General features: G+C 35.0%; 1 protein-coding gene across 3 annotated transcripts in view; it reads left to right on the top strand.

Annotated features, from left to right (window-relative positions):
- The window catches only part of ROBO2 (roundabout guidance receptor 2), a 1246741-nt gene that overhangs the window by 1199253 nt on the left and 26537 nt on the right, over nucleotides 1-20951 (top strand). For all 3 annotated transcript variants that reach the window (XM_045540457.1, XM_045540456.1, XM_045540455.1), the window contains 2 exons: nucleotides 4096-4252; nucleotides 18431-18691. In XM_045540457.1, coding sequence (XP_045396413.1) covers nucleotides 4096-4252; nucleotides 18431-18691 — 418 coding nt within the window. The remainder of the gene's footprint in view (nucleotides 1-4095; nucleotides 4253-18430; nucleotides 18692-20951) is intronic.

Genomic DNA, 20951 nt, shown 5'->3' with positions numbered 1-20951 from the left:
CCTCCTGGCCCAAAGATCCTCATGTGTAAAATGGGAAGATTGTGGTAGACACACTCTAACTTCCAAACATAACATTGTCATTGTACGGCTGATGATTTTATCTGCATTTCTAATTTATTCCATGACCCTACTTGCTTCATTTGTTCAGATTAATCATATGCTATTTGTTTGTATGGAGTTTTTCTTTTGTTTTGTTTTTAATTACAGGTTATTAGTAAAGGATCATAGTCTATCATGATATGTCACATGCTACCAGGAATCAAAGCCATAAAGAGTTAAATTTTTTACATCATTAGAGTAACATTTACTAAATTACTTTTCCTCAGGAGATAGAACCCTCTCAGTCTTAAAATGTTAATGCTCTCACTTCCCTTCAAAATGAGTCATTTGCTCTTCTTGCCTATTGGTAGGATTAGATGCATTATAGAATTCAAAATATTTTAAACATCTGTTATGAATTTAAACTGGCTTAATATTATAGGGAAACTTTTTGAATGACCTTATATGTCATTTACACTGTCATTTATTTATAATATGTCCTAAAATTGTATTGAATAATTAAAAAGTAATTTATTCTAGGCTTTCTTTTTATTTCATTAAAAGTATGTATGTCTCATGCAATATATAAAAAGAAATCTATATATTCTAAGCCATGAATTACATAAGACCTTTTTCTAATCTGTTATTAAATATTCTGTATATGTTGATTGCCACCAAGTTTTAAAAGTTATCTTTTGAATAATTGTAAGTAGAACACGATTCACAATAGTGCTTACTGCTTTTTTGAATCCATTAATATCCTGAGTGACATTTATATATATCTATGAATTCTATTACCTACTTCATCTACATTTGAATACAAAATTACTTAAATCAGTGATAGAAAGCGTTCTTCAATAGGTGAGAGTGAAGTGATTATTCTCCTTTTAATTTAGTCTAATTGAATTTAACATTACAGAGTTTCGTTTTATTCTTAAAATCATAGGTATGTTTCCTTCAGACTCAAATTTAAGATCAAACTGCCCTATAGATAGCTAATCATATCATCATATAATATTTTCTTAATTCATGCACAGCAATGTAACCAATTTAAAATAATCCCAGTGGTAGACATTTTTGAATTATCAATATAATATTTGAGTGAATTTATCACTCTTTGAAAAACTTTTATTAATGTAATGTACTCATTACAAAAATCATTAGTATTTCTGTTAAAAATCCAATCATTAAAATATACAACAAAAATCAGATGTTTCAAAATAGTATTTGAAATCATATTAATGATAATATATATTAAAAAGATTATATAGCAATTAAAAAGATATATATAGCAATATTGGTAAGAATAACTAAATCTTTAAATACACAAGTGTTTTTTTAAAAATAGACTGTACATTTATTTTCAAAATAAGTTGTTTTCATAATTTTCTTTACATAAAAATCATTCATTCGGCATAAAAAATCCAAATATTTACATTATGAGTTGAATAGAGAGGTCAAATATGTTTGCAATTCATCAAAATTATGCTCCCTTCAAACATATTTCAAGGCTATTCTCACCTTAAAATGACTGTGGGTTCTTTGGTTACAAGTAACAGCAATAGATTGCCTCACTTTATTTCAGACTCAGATCTCAGATAAAGAATTTAAGTGCCTTAGAAGTTCTGTTGTGCTCATCACCATGCTAAGAACATACCACTTAGCTCATTGCTAAGAGAAGGCAGGTGTGCTGACTAATAGTCCTACCCAGACTGCCTACTATGAAAGAGCAGAAATTTTCACCCTAAAAGGGAAAACGAATGTTGATAGAAAGCCCTCATAAAGTCCCTCTGAGAATCAGCCCTGTTTCCAAAATACATTTTTAAATCTATTGTTTGGAGGAGTAGATAATGAATGGCTTCTTGAACTTTGAGCAAGGACTTCAACAGAATCAGGTTCAGAGCTCTAGAAATAGTAATTTCCAGGAAAGCTGCTGCTTTCTAAATTCTGGTTTTTCTCTTACTGTGTGAATATAGACCACATAATACTCAGAATGAACCTCATTTTTTTCATCTATAAAATGGAGATGTAAAAGCTTTCCTATTTCTGTCACTCAATTCTGGTGGTGATTACATAACATTTCTAAAAAAAGTGCTATGGAAAGTGAAAAAGATTGTACTCATATAAATATATAAGGAATAAAGGAATTACATCTAGACAGAGAGCTAGGAAAGACAAATACCTCAATCCATTCCTCTTTTAATCACTAAAATATAGTAATAGTTTGGACACTAAAGAAAATGATGTGATCTTTGTTTATAATTTTGGTGGCTCATCAGGAAACCGAAGATTAAGGTTCATCTATCTTAAAGGCAAAATTTACAGACTTACATTCATTCAAGTTTATTTTTCTTAATCTGAGAGTCTGGCTATGTCTGGAATACTCATTGGGGAAGTTGAGAGTGGAAAAGACCTTGGACAATAACAGATGCTGGGTTTTCTCTAAGGTAGAAGAGATAGGGAAGGGCAAAAATGAGTGGCATTTATGCATTTTGTACATTCTCAGGACTCTATATGCATTCTCTCTCGCAGTCCTCAAAATAACTCAAAGAAGTATTAATAGTAACTTTTTATCTGCTTTACCTGTGTGGAAACAGAGGCCATATTTATTAAATAACTTATCAAGTAAGTGAGGAGCTAGTTTTCAAACTCAGAGATCAAGCTCTTATCCTCTAAGAAGAAAATATATGCCCTCCCTCCTCTTAATACCTTTCATTCTATGAAATACAAAGTAAAAGGAAAGGTGAAAGCCATTTGCTTGCAAGGATGCTCTTTTAAATATGTGTGTGTGTGTGTGTGTGTGTGTGTGTGTGTATGCTATGTAGAAAATATATACAGTTTTATAACAGGCAAGAGTGTAAATGTCTAGCTTAACAGTTTTATCAATTTCTGACACTCAAATATGGTATTATTAAGTTACATGGTGTCCCGATTTGGCTGATGCTGATTAGTAATTGGTAGAAGAAAGGAGATGGGTGGACTTCTAATGATATGTATGTATTACTAAATAGCCCTGCTACAAATATTTTATGCTCACAACTTTTAGTTCCAGAAAGATGAAGTCCAAGATGATCAATATACCATTCTTTGCAGATGTAGCTATAGGCTATGATAGAGTGACAGAACTAACTTAGGTTCCCCTGAAACATCCTTTGTTATTCTATTCAAGAAGAACTCATTCCTTCATCCAACTGTGGTCCATTTTTGAGGAAGAGACTTCATCTACTTAATTTGGAAGAATAAAAAATAAAGCGCTGTAGCATGATAAATCTTATTTTTATATTTCAATAAGCCTCATGTAATCTCAGATATAGAGTTCGTGTGATTCCCCATATGCTTCTGACTTTCTGCTCATATTTCACACATAAATTCATTTGTATTAGAATAGTACTGTAACTAATTACTGTATTTCCATTAATTTTCCTCCTTTATGGAATTTTATGAAATGTTATACTTAAAGCATAACTGAGAACTATTCTCACTATATGCAAAAAATAATTGTGCCATTCATTAGTTTAAAGGTCTATAAAATGTATCCTTGTGAAAGATTTACAGATACTCTCCAGATCGTAGTTGATTGATTTTTATCTGTTACTTTTGAGAGAAAAATGTTACTCTCCTGGATTAAATAAATTCTAATGGAAAAGTTTAGCCTGTATCCTTAGACACTGCATTTTCCACTGAGAGAGATTATGCAAAAAAGCATTATAAATGCACTAAAATCTGACATTTAAAAGAATTTGTTATGGGCCATTATTTCTTCTAACAATGAAAACGTTGAGGCAGCAGACGTGAATAAATCAATAAATGTGCTTTTGATATAGCCGCCATGTTTTTGGTTTATTCAGCTCTACAGTTAATGCATTGGGAAACGAACATTATTTTGAGTGATTTATAAAAATGTTTTTCTGATTATATCATTTCATTGTTTATAGATTTTAACAACTCTTAACATACTGATTCTGGTGTTATGAAACATAAATATATCTCCCCATTTGATATGTTATGTTTCTTCTGATATTTGGCGTCTTTGAATAAATGCATTATTACTTTCAGGTGGGAAAGGTGGAAAAAAGAAGAAAAATAAAAACTCTTCTAAACCACAGAAAAACAATGGATCGACCTGGGCCAATGTCCCTCTACCTCCTCCCCCTGTCCAGCCCCTTCCTGGTACAGAGCTGGAACACTATGCAGTGGAACAGCAAGAAAATGGGTAAAAATATTTTATATACCAACAAAATGACTAGGGCTGTACTCTCCTCTCTATTGTTCATTTTGCCATTATCTTGTGTTCTTTTATTGTTTTCCCAGCCCCCTACCACTCTGTTCATTGCATTTTCTGCCTTTTATTGTTTGCACTGTCTATATATTTTTAGTTGATAAATACAAAACAGCACATATTGAGGACTGAGAATCCTTGGCCTTCAAGTGCTTTAGATTGTCTGCAATCATGATAATGCAGCCTCCATTTATAATATTGCTTGTTAGTTTGAAAGCAAGTACCCACAGCTCTGTGAACTAAAGAGCCACTCCTGAGAAGGGTTGAAAAGGGAATTAAAATGACCTTCTTCAACATCCTTCGCAGTTCTCTAATGACTTGATGTCTGGCCATAGCAGGGCGCCACTGTAGAGCGCCATCACAATGGGATAATTGTAGGGACCTGGCCAGTGGGTAGAACTTTAATCATCAGCTCTGATGGGAATTTAGGGGCCAGAACAATAAAAGAGGTTCAAGCCAATGCACACTCTGTTACAAAACCTTTTTAAGTTAGAAAATTTCCTTTGAGGGCCTTTAAATGTGACCAGTTTCCTTATTCTTTCCCAAACATCTCACAAGACTTAGTTTGTTTTCCTCTGTTAGTCTAAGCATTAAGTGATTTTAAATATAAAGATGCTGATAATTTTTTCTCTAATTCCAAAAAAAAAAAAAAAGCAGGTCAAAAAATTCATGCTCAATCTCTTTTTCTATTTTGATAATTCTAAATGCCCTGTCTTCCTTATAATTCCCAGATTCCTATCAGTTTTGACTAGGCCTTTACATACTTAAAAATACAGAATAAAGGCAGTTTTTCTTTTTACAAGTTTTTCTTTAGTTAGAAATATTTAGATATTAAAACATGTCCATTTATTTCAATAATGGTTTTATTTCCTGTCTCAGTTCAAATAAAGATTACCTGTACATGCTTATAAGTTTTTTTTCATCTTTTTTTTTTAAATAATTGTAGCCTTTGAGGTCTTCAGATCAATTTTCTTACTAAAATTCCCTATATCATAACATTTGCTTTTTTCCCAAGACATCGTTTGCCTTTTCTTCTTGTTATATTATATACACACACATATTTACTGTGTATATACTACATACACAATATTTTTTTCTCTTTGTCTCTCCCTCCCTCCAATGAACTTCATGTGCCTCTCTGGGATCGTAGTGCTCATGTATATGCATATCATTATTATTTTGCTTTTTTAAAAAAAGTTCACATTTGAAACAAAAATCTAAAAGCATACCCTCTGTTCTCAGTGACTTTTTAAAAGAATAAAATGCTGTACATGATCTTAATTGATAGTAATGGTATAAATGAGTCAGCGTCATATGAATCCTGAGTAAAGAAAAACTGGAGGTGTGCATTTCACAAGAAAAGATTATTACTAGGCTCAGAAATCTGTATTTTAAAGGCCATAGTTAGAGAATGGGGAAATGAAATTTGTAAAATGGGAAGAAAAAATAGTGTTGTTAAAGCTTTATATGCATAAAGTATTGAACACAGAGCACAGGAAAATTGTGGATAATTTGGAGTCCTTTCTTTTTTCTTTTCCCATTGAGTCTACTTAAAATATACATAAACTGTAATAATGCCTATTACCCATTAAAATGAAACTAATTCAATCAAAATAAATGCTAAACTTCTCACTTGATGTTATTACCCAGTAGTATAATTAGAAATATTCACTCGATGAATGAAATAATACATTTATGCAGATTTTTATATTTTGATACAAATTATTTTCAGAATATTAAGATATAAAGCATAAATTATTTCTACATATTTGGGAATTGTATATTTTAATATTTATCCAAAATACATAGTATTAGAAATCCTTTTTTAAAAAAGATTTCCTAAAATTCCATTTGATATTTTAGATAGGTAAAAACATATATTTTGACTATATAAATATATATGTGTGTATGTATATATTCAAAGTCTTTGTGGCATGTAGTTAAGTTCTTATTTACCACAGAGCTCTTATTTGCCCTGAGTTTAGTATATGCTGAAAAAAAATTATCATTTTTACCCAGAACAGTGGTTAGGTCATAACTGGTCAGTAATACAGCAAAAGTTAATTACCTTATTCTTTGAGCTCAGTTTTTAAAAGGCTAACACTTGAGAATTATTATTTCAATTGTATATAATGAAAACATGTATTTAAAGTCAATATGACAGGACAAAATAAAAAATAATAGATTGGGGACGATTTTGTCCATTTCTTGATATATTCTTTATACTTTTTGTTTTCTTATATGTAAACCGTATGATACTGAAAAGGAAAGATTATTGAACACAGATTATACTCTGTTGTTCATGATATTAACATTTAGTATGTCACAGAAAAGGTCTTCTAAAGAATTTTGATATACCTTAATTTGAAACCTTCATAATTCAAGCTTGGGTTTTCTTTATATACAAAATTAAAAACTTCAGAATTTATTTTTTGCTTTTAATAATTCTTTTATTTCTAACAAAGATTCTGCAATTGTACCACTTGTGGTAATATACAGTTTTTATTGTTGTTGTTTTAAACATAGGATAGTAAATAATTTATTCAACAAATATATTTCTCAAGTACATAATAAGTTGTAAGCCCAGTGCTAGGAAAGGAAGGAGCAGAGACCAATAAGACAAACATACAATTAATAAGGAAGATCTGAAACCTGACACACGGAGCTCACAAAAGAGGAAGATAGAGACCAGACACCAGATACTGCCTCCCTCCTGACACACATACAAATGCAATTTTGTATGACAAGCCCTATGATTTTATTGTTCACAAAATAATAATTTGCCTACAGAAAGGGAAAAAAAATCATGTATATAAGCTGGGGCAAGCTTATAGAAGTTAAGTTTATATTTTTGTTTATTTTTAAATTTTTTCTTACCAAGTTATGATTTGAAGAATTTGAGTTTTGAGGTGAGTCATGAATCATTTATTCACAAATAATAGTATCCAGAGCTGGGTGGCTATTCAATGCCAGAAACTGAGCCAAAAAGGAGGACAAAGGATACAAAGCAATAGTCTCTAACCTACAATGGCCTATATATTGGAATATATTGTTAGCCAACAACTATAATAAAATATTACACCAGGCGCGGTGGCTCACGCCTGTAATCCTAGCACTCAGGGAGGCCGAGGCGGTCGGATCGTTTGAGCTCAGGAGTTGGAGACCAGCCTGAGCAAGAGCGAGACCCCGTCTCTACTAAAAATAGAAATAAATTATATGGACAGCTAAAATACATATAGAAAAATTAGCCGGGCATGGTGGTGCATGCCTGTAGTCCCAGCTACTCGGGAGGCTGAGCCAGGAGGATTGCCTGAGCCCAGGAGTCTGAGGTTGCTGTGAGCAAGGCTGACGCCACGGCACTCTAGCCCGGGCAACAGAGTAAGATTCTGTCTCAAAAAAACAAAAAAATAAAAAAAATAAAAAATATTACTATTGTCGCCATTTGCTGTTCAAATGGAGAAAAATATCCCTGGAGAAAGATAAAAATTAAAAATAAAATAAATACAATGAAAGATGAGAAAACAGGGAATAGCAAATAGACCCATTAGTCTTCCTTTTGAAACCCCACCCTGTTCTACATGAGATTATTTGCCTTTTGTTAATTTTTCACAGTTCCTTAACCTTAATCCTCTATTGTAGTACTCCTCATATTGCACTAATTGCTTCTCTGCATCCATAAGCAATTGGTAACTGCTGTATGAGGTTTGTTGAATTTGAAACCTGTATAGGAGAGCATCTGAGAATATATTTTGAGGCCAATTGTTAAGCCTTGTATGTCATTTAGGAATTTTGATCTTTGAGTACAGATGATGAATTGGAGGACATGAGGCTGGAACAGATGGATAATACATGGAATATTGCAACAGAACAGCTAATATGAAAATGATAAGGGAATAAAATAAGGAAATGACAGTGAGATGGAGGAAAGGGACATATTTAAGAGAAATACCAAGCTAAGAATAATCATCATGAAATGGTGAAGTAGTGTCTCTAGTTTTTTGTTACAATGTTTAGTATTGTTTCTAAGAGCTTAGATATTATCAATGTTCTTTCTAAGGCTTCTTTACCCACAATAGTAAATATCAAAAGTTATCAAATCATTGTGTAAATTAAAAAATATTTTTTAACTCAATAATATAGCACTGATGGCAAATGTTATCTCTCATCAATATGTATCTCTCAGCTTGACAAAAATGTGTCAAAATGTATTAGTTTCTAGCTATAAATATCATGCATTATATTTTTTTATTTTTAAAAATTTATTAATTTTTTATTTCATAATATCACAGGGTAACAAATATTTTTGGTTGCATGGATCCCTTTTGCAATGCTTGAGTCAGGGTTATAAGTGTGCCCATGATCCAGATAGTGTTCATTGTACCTGTTAGATAGGTTTGTGCCTGGCCCCTCTTCCCCCTACCCCTGCTTGATTTCCACTGAGTTTTACTTCCCTCTGTACAGATGTGTGCTCATCAGTTAGTTCCAGTTTAATAGTGAGTACCTGTGGTGTTTGTTTTCCCATTCTTTAGATACTTCACTTAAGATAACAGTCTCCACTTCCATCCAAATATTTGCAAAAGACATTAATTCATACATTTTAATGGCTGAGTAGTATTCTGTGGTATACATATACCACAGATTGTTAATCCACTCAAGAATTGATGCGCAACTGGATTGATTCTACATCTTTGCAATTGTGAATTGTGCTGCAATAAACATTCAAGTATGGGTGTCTTTTTGACAAAATAACTTCCTTACTTTTGGGTAAATGCCCAGTACTGGGATTGCTGGATCAAATGGTAGTTCTACTTTTAGTACTTGGAGGAATTTTCATACTATTTTCCATAGAGATTGTCCTAATTTGCAGTCCTACAAACGGTATATAAGTATAACTTTCTCTCTGCATCAACACCCTTCATCTATTGTTTTTGGACTTTTTAATAAAAGCCATCCTACCTAGAAAAAGTTGATACCTCATTGTGGTGTTAATTTGCATTTCCCTGATGATTAAAGATGTCATATGTCTATTGGCCATTTGACTGTCTTCTTTTGAAAAGCTTCTGTTCATGTATTTTGCTCACTTTTTAATGGGGTTGTTTGTTTTTTCTTGCTGATTTGCTTGAGTTCTTTGTAGATTCTTAGATTCTAGTTATTAGCCCATTATTGTATAATTTGAGAATATTTTCTCCCATTCTGTAGCTTGTTGATTTGCTCTGTTGATTATTTACTTAGCTGTGCAAAAGCATTTTTTTTTTATTTCAAAAATATTACAGGGGTACAAAGATTTTGGGTAGAATCTTCTATAAATGTCTGTTAGGCCCATTTGTTCTATAGTCTCATTTAGTTCCAGTGCTTATTTATTTTCTGCTTGGATGATCTTTCCACTTCTGTCAGTGGAGTGTTGAAGTCCCTGGCAATTATGATGCTGCTCTTTATCTCTTTGCTTAGATCTGGTATAATTTGCTTTATGAATATGGGCACTCCTGTGTGTTAGGTGTATAAATATTTAGGATTGTGTATCTTTTTGTTGAATTGTTACCTTTACCATTATATAATGAACATCTTTGTCTTTCTTTATCCTTGTTGATTTAAAGCCAGTTTTATCTGATATGAGAACAGCTACATCTGCTTTCATTTAGTTTCTGTTTACATGGATAATTTTTTTCCATCCCTTTATCTTGAGTCTGTATGAGTTCTTGGGGGTTAGATTTGTTTCCTGGAAACAACATAAACTTGGTTTATATTTTTACATCCATTCACCCAGCCTATGTCTCTTGAGTGGGGCAGTCAGTCCATTCACGCATTCACATTGATTGATAGAAATGATATGTGAGATAGTGTTCTGTTCATTCTGTTGTGTAATGTACTATTTCTCTGTTTTACTCTTGTGCTATTGTTTTATATGAGCTCTGAGCTTTAGCTTTTAGGTGGTTTTATACTAGTGGATGTCTATTGTGGTGATCCATGTATAATGTAGTTCTGAGTATTTCCTGCAGGCAGATCTGGCCTTTACAAATTTCTTCAGTGTTTGCTTGTTTGGGAAAATCTTTATTTCTCCTTCATATGTGAAACAGTATTGTAGGACACAAAATTTTAGGCTGGAAATTTTTCTGTTTAAGAAACTGAAGATGGGGCCCAAATCCTTTCTGGTTTGAAAGTTCTCGACTGAAAGTCTGCAGTTAGCCTGATGTGTTTTCTTTTGTAAGTTACTTGATGTATTTGCCTCACAGCTCACAGGAGTTCTTTCTTCATGTTGTGTCTTGGTGATTGCCACTTTGCAATGAATCTCCCAGGTGTTTGTTGAGCTTCTTGTACTTGGATGTCTAAATCTCTAGCAAGACCAGGGAAGTTTTCCCTCAATTATTCCCTCAAATAGGTTTTCCAGCTCTTGTGCATTTTCTTCTTCACCGTCAGGTATGCTTATGATTCTTACATTTGGCCATTTTACATTATTTCTTGTAGGCTTTGTTCATTCCTCTTAATTCTTTGTTGTTTATATTTGATTGAGATTATTTGAAAGAGTTGTCTTCAAGCTCTGAGTTTCTTTGTTCTGCTTGGTTTAGTCTATCCTTAAAACTTTCCACTGTGTTTTGAATTTCCTTAAATGAATTTTTCATTTTCAGAAGTCCTATTTGGCTTTCTTTTTTAAATATGTGTATCTCTTTAGTGAATTTTTCATTCATTTCCTGAATTGTGTTTTTTGGTTTCTTTGAGTTGGTTTTCCATTTTCTCTTGGATTTCACAGAGCTTCCTTACAATCGTATTTGTAATTCTTCATCTGTTATTTCAATATTTTCATTTTGATTGGTATCCATTGCTAGAGAGCTGGTGTTCCCCTTTGGTGGTGCCTTTCACTCTGATTTTCCATACTTCCACAGTTCTTGTGCTAATTCCTTCTTGTCTGGAGCAGCTGTCACTTCTTATTTTTGGAATTTCTTTTGTTTAGATGAGGCTCTCCCCATCCCCACTCATAAGAATGTGTCTGTAGCATATGTTGGGTAAGAACCTTTGGCTTTGCTTGTGGGTGCTTTGTTTGGGGTCTAGGTTCTAAATGGATGCCTTGGTTGGAGATATCCTTATTATGGTTGTTTTCTCAGTTGCTAATTGTTTGTAGGTTGTAGCAGTGGTGAGCTATGTGTGTGAGCAGATTCCCTTTCTCTCATTGATGAGGAAGGATAGAGGTCTTTGGAACTTTTTCTCTTTCCCCAGCTCTGTGGTCTTCTTAACACCAATTTAATCTCTGAGATAGTAGGTGGTGCTGGTGAGTAAGAATCAACCACACCCTTTATGATTGAGTCAGTATGTGCTGTAAAGGGCTATGCAAATTGACCTCCCTGCCACTGGGTGGTGCTTGCCAGAAGGAACAAGCTACAGTGTTATTTTTGGGACCTGTCACCATTTCTAGCCCTCAGGAAAAGCACTTGAATGCTGCAAGTGGAAGGCAGGGCCTTGAACTTCCAAGTGAATTCTTATTTTCCACCCCAACAGAGCCAGGTAGGGGAGTGAGGTTGGGCAGGGCTGGGTTGGGTGAGCCTGCCCTCAAGCTCACAAAAGCTGGTAAGGTAGGTGTCTTGGCAGGGGTCAAAAGTCTGCTCCCAGGCTTCTGGGGAAAACCACAGGGAAGGGCTGACGTGGTCTCACCCAGCCAGAAAGTCTGATTGTGGAGCAGGGGCCATCTGAGATTCACAATCTGCCTATTAGGAGTGGCTTTCACTCTTGTGCCCCCTCCCTGCTCCATGGTTTCCCTCTTGCATCTGCCAGCAAGCAGGAGCTTGAACTAGCTGAGCTGCCCTACAATGGTATTGTGGGCTGGGGGTGTCCCTGTCCAGGATCCCACCCTGGGCTGAGTGCATGGCCTTCCTGTTGTGGGAGGGATGCTCTGTTAGTGTGCTGTGGCTGAGACCCACACTGCATTCTCTTTTCTGTTCTGCCCACACGAGTTCCCTTGTCTCTGGAGATTAGTTCACAAATTTCCTTTCCGTGCCCCCAAGCAACACTATCGAGATCTGGGGGTGTAGAATCTGGCCTGCTGGCTTGTTCCCAGGGCCCTAAAGACCAAACCTCGACCATGCCAGGGAGAAGTGTGCTGGTCTCAACTTACCTATGGGGTTCTCAAGCAGGTTTGATGTCCCTCCACTTTAGCGTGTGCTCTGCTCTGATGGAGCAGCTGGATAAGCAGCACCAGGGAGGGCTGGTGGGCAGGGAGCTCACAGTTTGAGCACCCCTTACTCTGCTGCAGGTTTCTAAGAGGAAAGGTTTAAGCCCCACTCTCTGTGGAAACCTCAGTGTGGTGGATGCATCTACAGAAGGGAAGCAGCTGCCCCTGAGAGCCCCGACTCAGTCATCTCTTTTGACAGCTGAGGGCGCTGGAGGGGCAGGGGAGGAAAAGAGTCTGAATGGAGGAAAGCTAGCACTCTGGTCATCTCTGTCCCTCTCTCTGGTAGACAGCTCACCCAGAATGTCCAGGCTCTGGGGTCACACATATTTCGCCAGACCCACCCATCCCCTGTGGCTCCTACAGTCTGGGCTGGAGTAGAGAAATGTTTGTGTGGGAACGACCTAGCTGAAAACTGTGAGGCTGAAGCCCCATGGGGAGAACAAAGGCACATGGTGAGTGGTGAAGCAATATGGCACCTGTCTTCTCAACTTGGGTCTGTGCTGATGGAAAGTACCCCAAGGATGCTGGCAGCCTGGTGTTTTGTCCTCAGGAAGCTCCAGTTCACTAGTGGCAACAGCTTTGGGGCTTGTGAGGATAGTAAAGCTCTCCAGCAGCTCGAGAACCTGGTGACTGCCAAAGCTGTGAGGGAGGGAGAAATAAACCCCCCCATCTACCTTTTTGCTGGACTCCAAGCCTCTGGGGGTTCATCTCTGCTGAAAACTTGCTCCTTCTTGTTCTACTCTGCAACTTCTTACCATGGAATCTCTCTCTGGTAGGTTCTGGCACTTTTCCTTTGCAATCATACCCATTCTATATTTGTTTGTTTGTTTGTTCTTTTTCATTTAACACTTTTCTTTTTTTCTGAGACAATCTGGCAGCTGATGTCTCTGGTCAGCCATCTTGCCTCTACCTCCTAATGCATTTTATTATAGTCATGTGATGCTAGGAAGACTTCAATAGTAATTAAATGGAAAACTGGTGCTTTGTTTTGTTATTGCAATTAGCGACTGGCAAGTTTTTGCCAGTGTTGAACTTTATTGTATTTTTATTAGTAACTTGGTATTTTTATCTGGCCTTTAACAAGTTAGTTCACATGCAACATTGATTTTTTGTCATCTTTATCATGATTCACCAGGCAAGACAGATAACATGATGCCTTATACTTCACTGACAGTAAGTCAAAGAACAAAAGCTTCTCTAGGAAAGGTTGGCCAGAAGACTTTTGGTTTGGCAGTGCAGCATTTTCACAGTCTTTTTAATGTTTCTACGAGAAAAAGTTGAAATTCTGTCACTCAAATAAGATGTATACCTGTAAAATGTAAAGGAAACTATAAAAACAGAGCTGCAATTCATAAAATTTATAGAGGCATCTGTTATTTTCTCATCCTTCTTTAGTAAATGCAAGAAACCTAAGTATTTATTGCTCTGGAATGGATTAAGACATGAAAACCATGGAGATGATTCTTCTCTATCATATGATATACACTGTGTCCCAGCCTTCCTTCATTTATTCTTTCATGTTCTCCTCCTAGTATTTTCTTTTTTTTCCTCTCTTTCCATTTTTCTTCTTTTGGCACAAACCAAGTAGATGAATCCATGGACTTTTCTCAGCTTTGCATATACCAAAGGTGGGTAGAGAGTTTGCTCACTCTTGCTCTAGATTAATTTTGCAGAAGTTGGAAAAATTGGTGGTAACATATATTTTAGTTAAATGAAATAGGTTTTAGTTATTTAATACATTATGCAATGTATTTGCATAATATAAAAATTTGTATTCATGTGGTTAGACTCTCTTTTGCTTGGTATTTAATGTTATTTGAACAATAAAAAGTAAATTGAGACTGGATATGGTGGCTCATGCCTGTAATCCTAGCACTTTGGGAGGCCAAGGCAGGACGATTTCTTGTGGTCAGGAGTTAAAGACCAGCCTGGGCAGTGAGATCCCATCTCTACAAAAAAATAGAAAACTTAACCAGGTGTGGTGGTGCATACCTATAGTCCTAGCTGCTTAGGAGGCTGAGGCAGGAGGATTGCTTGAGCCCAGGAGTTTGAGGTTGCAGTGAGCCATGATATGCCACTGCACTCCAGTTGGAGTGACAGGGTGAGACTATCTCAAAAGACAACAGAAAAAATAAATTGAATATACCTCTATTAGATTATTAAAAGTAAGAATATTTTACTACTTATGGAATATGGAAATTTTAGGAAATAATTGATTTTTCCCATTTGAAAGATTTATAAGCATGTCATGTTCTTTCTTGTTTCAAAGGTATAATGTCCCTGGCAAGAAGCCAATGTAAGTAAGGAAAGTGCACCTATTACTTTGGCACAAAAAATGTGCTCTTTTGTTACAAGTTTTACAGAGTAATTTAATTATAACTATTGATGAAGTATAACAGCACACATTCCTTACTAAAAATGGGCATTTCTTTTTTGATTAGATTTTTTACACATATTTCTGTTTAACTTAAGAATATTACATTAAAAGTCAAATAAATAAGTTTTTTTTTAAAAAAAGAAAACTGAGGGGTTTCTTTTCCCATCAGGGTATGGAAAAAACTAAAAGTAGTAAAGCCAACTGGGATAATGAGCTACAAACTTTGTTAGTGATGGAATCTTTTCTTTAAATGAAAGCTAACTGTGACATCCCACATATAATACAGATAAAAATGACATCAGTTTAGGGCAATATATTTTTTCACTTCAGACTTGCACTCACAATATAGTCAATTAATGGGAATACAAATTTAATCAATTGTATTTTCTAGTTTATATAAAATTTTTATTTGCAGCACATTAAAATGTGGCTGCTGTTTATACTACATTATAAAAGAGATGTAGAAAGAGATACTCCTATCATTCTCTACAGCAGCGCTCCCCAACCTTTTTGGCACCAGGGACCATTTCCATGGAAGACAATTTTTCCATGGACTTGGGGGCATGGTTGGGGTGGATGGTTTCGGGATGATTCAAGCACATTACATTTATTGTGCACTTTATTTCTATTATTATTAAATTGTAATATAAAATGAAATAATTATACAACTCACCAGAGGCTGGGGACCCCTGCTCTACAGGGCTTCTCAAACAGGGTCTTCATTTCATAATTCACTGAGGAAAAAAGTCATTCAGGTAGCCTCAGTAACAGAAGAAAATGCCCATGGAAATAAAAATAAAGTCAAAAGTAAAACCAAATTTGAAAGAAAAATCTTTGAGGTTTGGGAAAATGAAATTAGCCCAACCCCAGAGCTAGTTTAGGCCTTTTGCTCTCTCCTTTTGTAATACTCTGCATTGTTGATTATTTGTTTACTATCAGTCTGCCTCTCAGAAATGTATGTATATGTTCTGTGAAAGAGATGCAGGGCCCTGACACAAAATTGTCAGGAGAAAAGATGATAAATTGTGTCTTTTAGAATAAATTTTATTTTTAGATCAGTTTTAAGTTCACAGCAAAATTGAACAGAAGGTACAGAGATTTATCCCAGCCCCTATACATGCATACCCTCCCTGACTCTCAACATCCCCCAACAAAGTGGTACATTTGTTACAATTGATGAACTTACATTGACGTGTCATTATCACTCAAAATTCATAGTTTACATTAGAGTTCTCTCTTGCTGTCATACCTTCTATGAATTGAACAATTTTATAATGAACATATATCCACCATTATTGTATCATGCAGAGTAGTTTCACTACCCTAAAACTGCTCTGTGCTCTACCTGTTCATCCCTCCCTCCATAGCCTCTAGCAACAGATCTTTTTACTGTCTCCACAGTTTTGTCTTTTCCAGAATGTCAAATATTAGGAATAGTATGGTATGCAGCACTTTCAGACTGGCTTCTTTTGTTTAATAATATGCATTTAAGTTTCCCCCATGTATTTTCATGGCTTGACAGCTCATTTCTTTCTAGTGATGAATAATATTCCATTGTCTAGATGTACCACAGTTTGTTTATCCATCTGCCTTCTGGGGTACATTTTGGATGCTTCCAAATTTGGGCCATTATGAATAAAGTTGTTATAAATATCCATGTTCAGGTTTTTATGATAAATTCAGTTTTAAACAGAATAAGTGAAAAGATGTTCAAGTGAAAATATTCAGGAACCATCTGAACATTTATGAGTTACAGTTTGTAAGAGAGATAAACACTGGTTATATACATTTGTGACATTTTATTCTATTTTCAATTTCTTTAATGAGTATCTCCCATGTACCAGGTACTGTACCAGGTGCTAGAAATAGAAAGGGGAGAATTACAAAGTTCTTGGGTTTAAGGATCTCATAGAATAGTGAGAGAAAAGAGACATAGAAACAAATAATCTTAACGTAAGAAGTACCAAAATATAAGTACTATGAAGTTGTAATCAATTCCACATGGAGAAAGGACAGAGAAGGCTTCACAAAACTGATGACATTTAAAGTGAACCTTGAAGGAAAAGCAGGAGCTCATAAGCAGATGATTTGAGAACAGTCATATACAGACCCAGATTTAGAGAAAACATAGAGCAGACTTGTTTTGCGGAAAGGAAGCTAGAAAAATAGGCTGATCAGATAGGGAAGGGTCTTTTAAGCTCAGCCAAAGAGTTTGGAATTTTTCTTATATTAGTTACAATCACTGAACAATTTTAAGCATAGAGGTGATGTGAATGAAGATTTTAGAAATACTATCCTGTTTCTCTATGGAGAAAGAGTGGAAGAGAAGATGACATCCCAAGAGATAAGCTGGTTTACATCAGGAGATTGATCTGTGATTGTGAAGTAGGGATGAAGCACAGAGGATAGATTCATGAGATATTTAAGAGGCTGAATTTATAACACAACTATATCCAAACTGATGGGCACACATGGGCACAGAAAGAAGTAAAAATCACTGGAAATCAAGAAGGAGGCTGGGGGATGAAGGAAGGGTAAAAACCTACCTAACAGGTACAATGAACGCTATTCAGGTGATGGGCACACGTATAGCCCTGACTAAAGCATTGTAAAAGCTATCCATGTAACAAAAACATTTGTACCCCCTTAATATTTTTAAATAAAAAACTATATCCAATAATATTGTCTTATCCTCAAGTGTCTTTTTAATAGTATGTTAGGATTGATTTGATTTATGAAAATACTATGACTAGAAAGAATATGTAATAGAAATGCTACTAATTTTGTATCACAACTCTTTTTGGATTAATTTTCTATATTCTATAAGAATGTATTCTATATTTTTAAGGTACTTAAAATATCTTAAAAATTGTTTTAAAATAATTATTGTATTTTACACTTAATTCATTGACAGGCTAGATCTCATGTTAAATGTTTTTACTACAATAAAAATATTATTATTTTATTTTTTAAAATATATTTTATAGGGCAAAGTTTTGATCTTCTGTTTTATGATTTGCATTTAATGTCAAGATAAAGGGGACATAGTTTCTACTGAGAAAATTAAGATAATCAAAGAGATAATGAATATATTTTATATCAAAAGTCTTAATGTCTGATATGTTATATGGAATGAAACAGTAAATAAAATTCTCCAACACTACTTAGATAATCAGTCAGCTATATTGGCATATTCTGTTGGTGCACAAGTATGAAGAGGAGAAGTAATTAGTTAAATCCACAAGCACTAAATTCATTAATTGTGTTTAATTAGCAATTTGGTTTTTCCACATGAGTAAGTTTGTTGGAAAGTTATTGCCTTTTGTAACTGTGGGGTAGCAACAATTAGCTAATAATGTCTTTTAAGAATAAATTGAGATATTGAGATAAGAGATGTAATTACAATTAGAAATTAAGATAACAGCCAGGTGATTTACTATGGTAGCACCAACAACTTAATCAGGAGGAAATAAACTGACAGAACATTTTAGATACCATACGGTTGCTATTTATTGCCAGTATAATTGTGTGTGTACCTGTGAGTGACAATTTGCATGTTTTTCTCATTTAATTTCAGTTATGACAGTGATAGCTGGTGCCCACCATTGCCAGTGCAAACATACTTACACCAAGGTATGGAAGATGAACTGGAAGAAGATGATGATAGAGTCCCAACACCTCCTGTCCGAGGCGTGGCTTCTTCTCCTGCTATCTCTTTTGGACAGCAGTCCACTGCAACTCTTACTCCATCCCCACGGGAAGAGATGCAACCCATGCTACAGGCTCACCTGGACGAGTTGACAAGGGCCTATCAGTTTGATATAGCAAAGCAAACATGGTAAATATCTTCATTAAGTCAAGGGACCTGTGCTTTCAACACATGGAAATATTCTTTCACATAAATTCACAAGAGATTTTGATATAACTACATGGCTGGGGTTACAAGTGATTTTGTATAACTCCTTAATCATTTAGATACGATAATGACTGTAGCAATGTTAAATGATTTGACCAAAGTCACATATTTAGAGAGTGAACTGGAAGAATTCAGATCTACAGAATATTAGGCTAAAGGGCTTTTGACTAGACTGGAATCTTTTCTAATTTGTGGTTTAGCTTCAAATAGCTTATCCTTGAACACACTTCCAATGTCCTAATAAAGGACTCCTTTTAGATTCTTCAAAGTGTCTGTGATTAATTCTGTATGTGGTTGTGAATATGTAAACGTAAGCTTTTACAAATCACATATGGTCAGTGTCAGTTATTAAAAGGCCCTCTTTAGGATGAATTAAATGAGACAGAAAAAATAACAATATTAGTAAGAGTAAATGCATCCCAAAATCCCCAAGAATAAATAACAAGCTCCAAACAAAACTTTCATGAACTATAGATGGGAATCTAGTTAAGTATCCTGTGAAAATATGGCAGAAATACAAATGGGGCCAACTCTTACAAATTTATAGTTTTTTTTTTCTTATTTGATCTTTCTTCTTGCAAATAATGATATGTAAGTCTGGACTCTTGAAAGTGAAATCTGAGTGACATATCTCCAATTACCTTCCGTTGATTTACACCCTGTGCTTAAAGTCAGAGTAAATTATTTTAAATAATATTTGTGTTTTTAATAGTTTCAGCTACAAAGATGAATTGATAATGAGGTAATTCTTATTTTCAGTATGAATGACTATTTTTAAGAAACAGCTAATTACACATATGAAGAGATACGAAAACCAAGAAATCACGCACGTAAAGCTTATTACAAACAGGTTTTTTTTTTTTTTTAGGATCAGAGGTTTTAGAGCTTTTTCCCAAATAATCTTCAGGTGTTTCCCCAAGTTCAAAATAAACCTACTGTTAAACAGTATACTTTTTGCATCAAGCGACTTTTGATAAAATATCATTAAATAGTTGAAGCCAATTGCATAAAGAGGCATAGGATTTCCTTCAACTTAACTAGTAAAACTGTGCAGTTTAGTTCTTTAAAGCACAGACTCTAGCTCAGGGGTTCTCAAATTTGTGTTTTAGAGCTGCCTCAATAACCTTAAAATATATTTATACTTAGGCCCCACCCCCAGATAGATTCTGGTTGCCTAGCCTGGGATTTGACAGCCAAGGTTGGCACTACTGCCATGGAGGAGAATTTGTTTGTCTGACTGGCTGTGTGACTTTGGGCAACTTGCTTAACGTTTATATGCCGTAGTTTCCCGATGTGTAAAACGATAATGATAATAGTAATTATTTTATATATGAAATTAGAAGGTAGTCCCCAAGACCACCCTCACTTCTGACACCAAGTATAAATTTTAAGGGTCCTCAAGACCACTCTGAGGTTCAAGAATTCTCTAGAATAAGTCATAGAATTCACTGAAAGCTGTTATATGCAAAGTTGCAGTTTGTTACAGTGAAAAGATGCAGATTAAAATCAGCCAAGAGAAGAGGTGCATGGGACAAAGCCCAGGACAATTCCAAGAGCAGAGCTTCCACTTGTTTTCTCTTAGTGGAGTTGTAATGGCATTACCTTCTCAGCAAAGGGAGTGACAATACACAGAAAGTACTGGCCAATCAAGGAAGTGCACATGAGACCTGAGTTCCTGAGACTTCATTTGGACTCTGTCACATATATATTGATGCAGACCCGCACGGCTGACTCAGTCTCCAGCCCCTCCAGTGGTTGAGCTGATACCATGCAACTCAAAGCCCCACCAAAAATCATACTGTTATATTAATACTTTCTGAAGTAGTCTAAGATTTCCAGAAAATCAGAGACATTTTTATCAGACAGGACATTCTAAGGGATTAAAGATCCCTTAAAATTTTCCCTCTTACCTCCTAGGAGTAGAGGGAAAATGCCTACCCTCTCTTGGGTCAAGGTTTAATTAATTGTTAAGTATCATAGTTTTTGTGAGAATTAAATGTTTGCACTTGTGTAGTACTTAGTAAAGTACCTGGCTATATCTTAGTTTTTATTATTCAGAAGGGCTTGGATAAAAGATCTGAGTTGTTCACTGCTGTCTTTCCACACTTAGAAGAGTGTCCCACTTAGTAAATACTTCATAGATATTTGCTAAATGGATGAACAAACTAGTTCATCTTCACCT

This window comes from Lemur catta, chromosome 1 (genome assembly GCF_020740605.2).
Source record: "Lemur catta isolate mLemCat1 chromosome 1, mLemCat1.pri, whole genome shotgun sequence".
In the NCBI taxonomy this organism is placed as follows: domain Eukaryota; kingdom Metazoa; phylum Chordata; class Mammalia; order Primates; family Lemuridae; genus Lemur; species Lemur catta.
The sequence above is the reverse complement of the archived record's forward strand: the minus strand, read 5'-3'. Positions and strand labels throughout refer to the sequence as shown.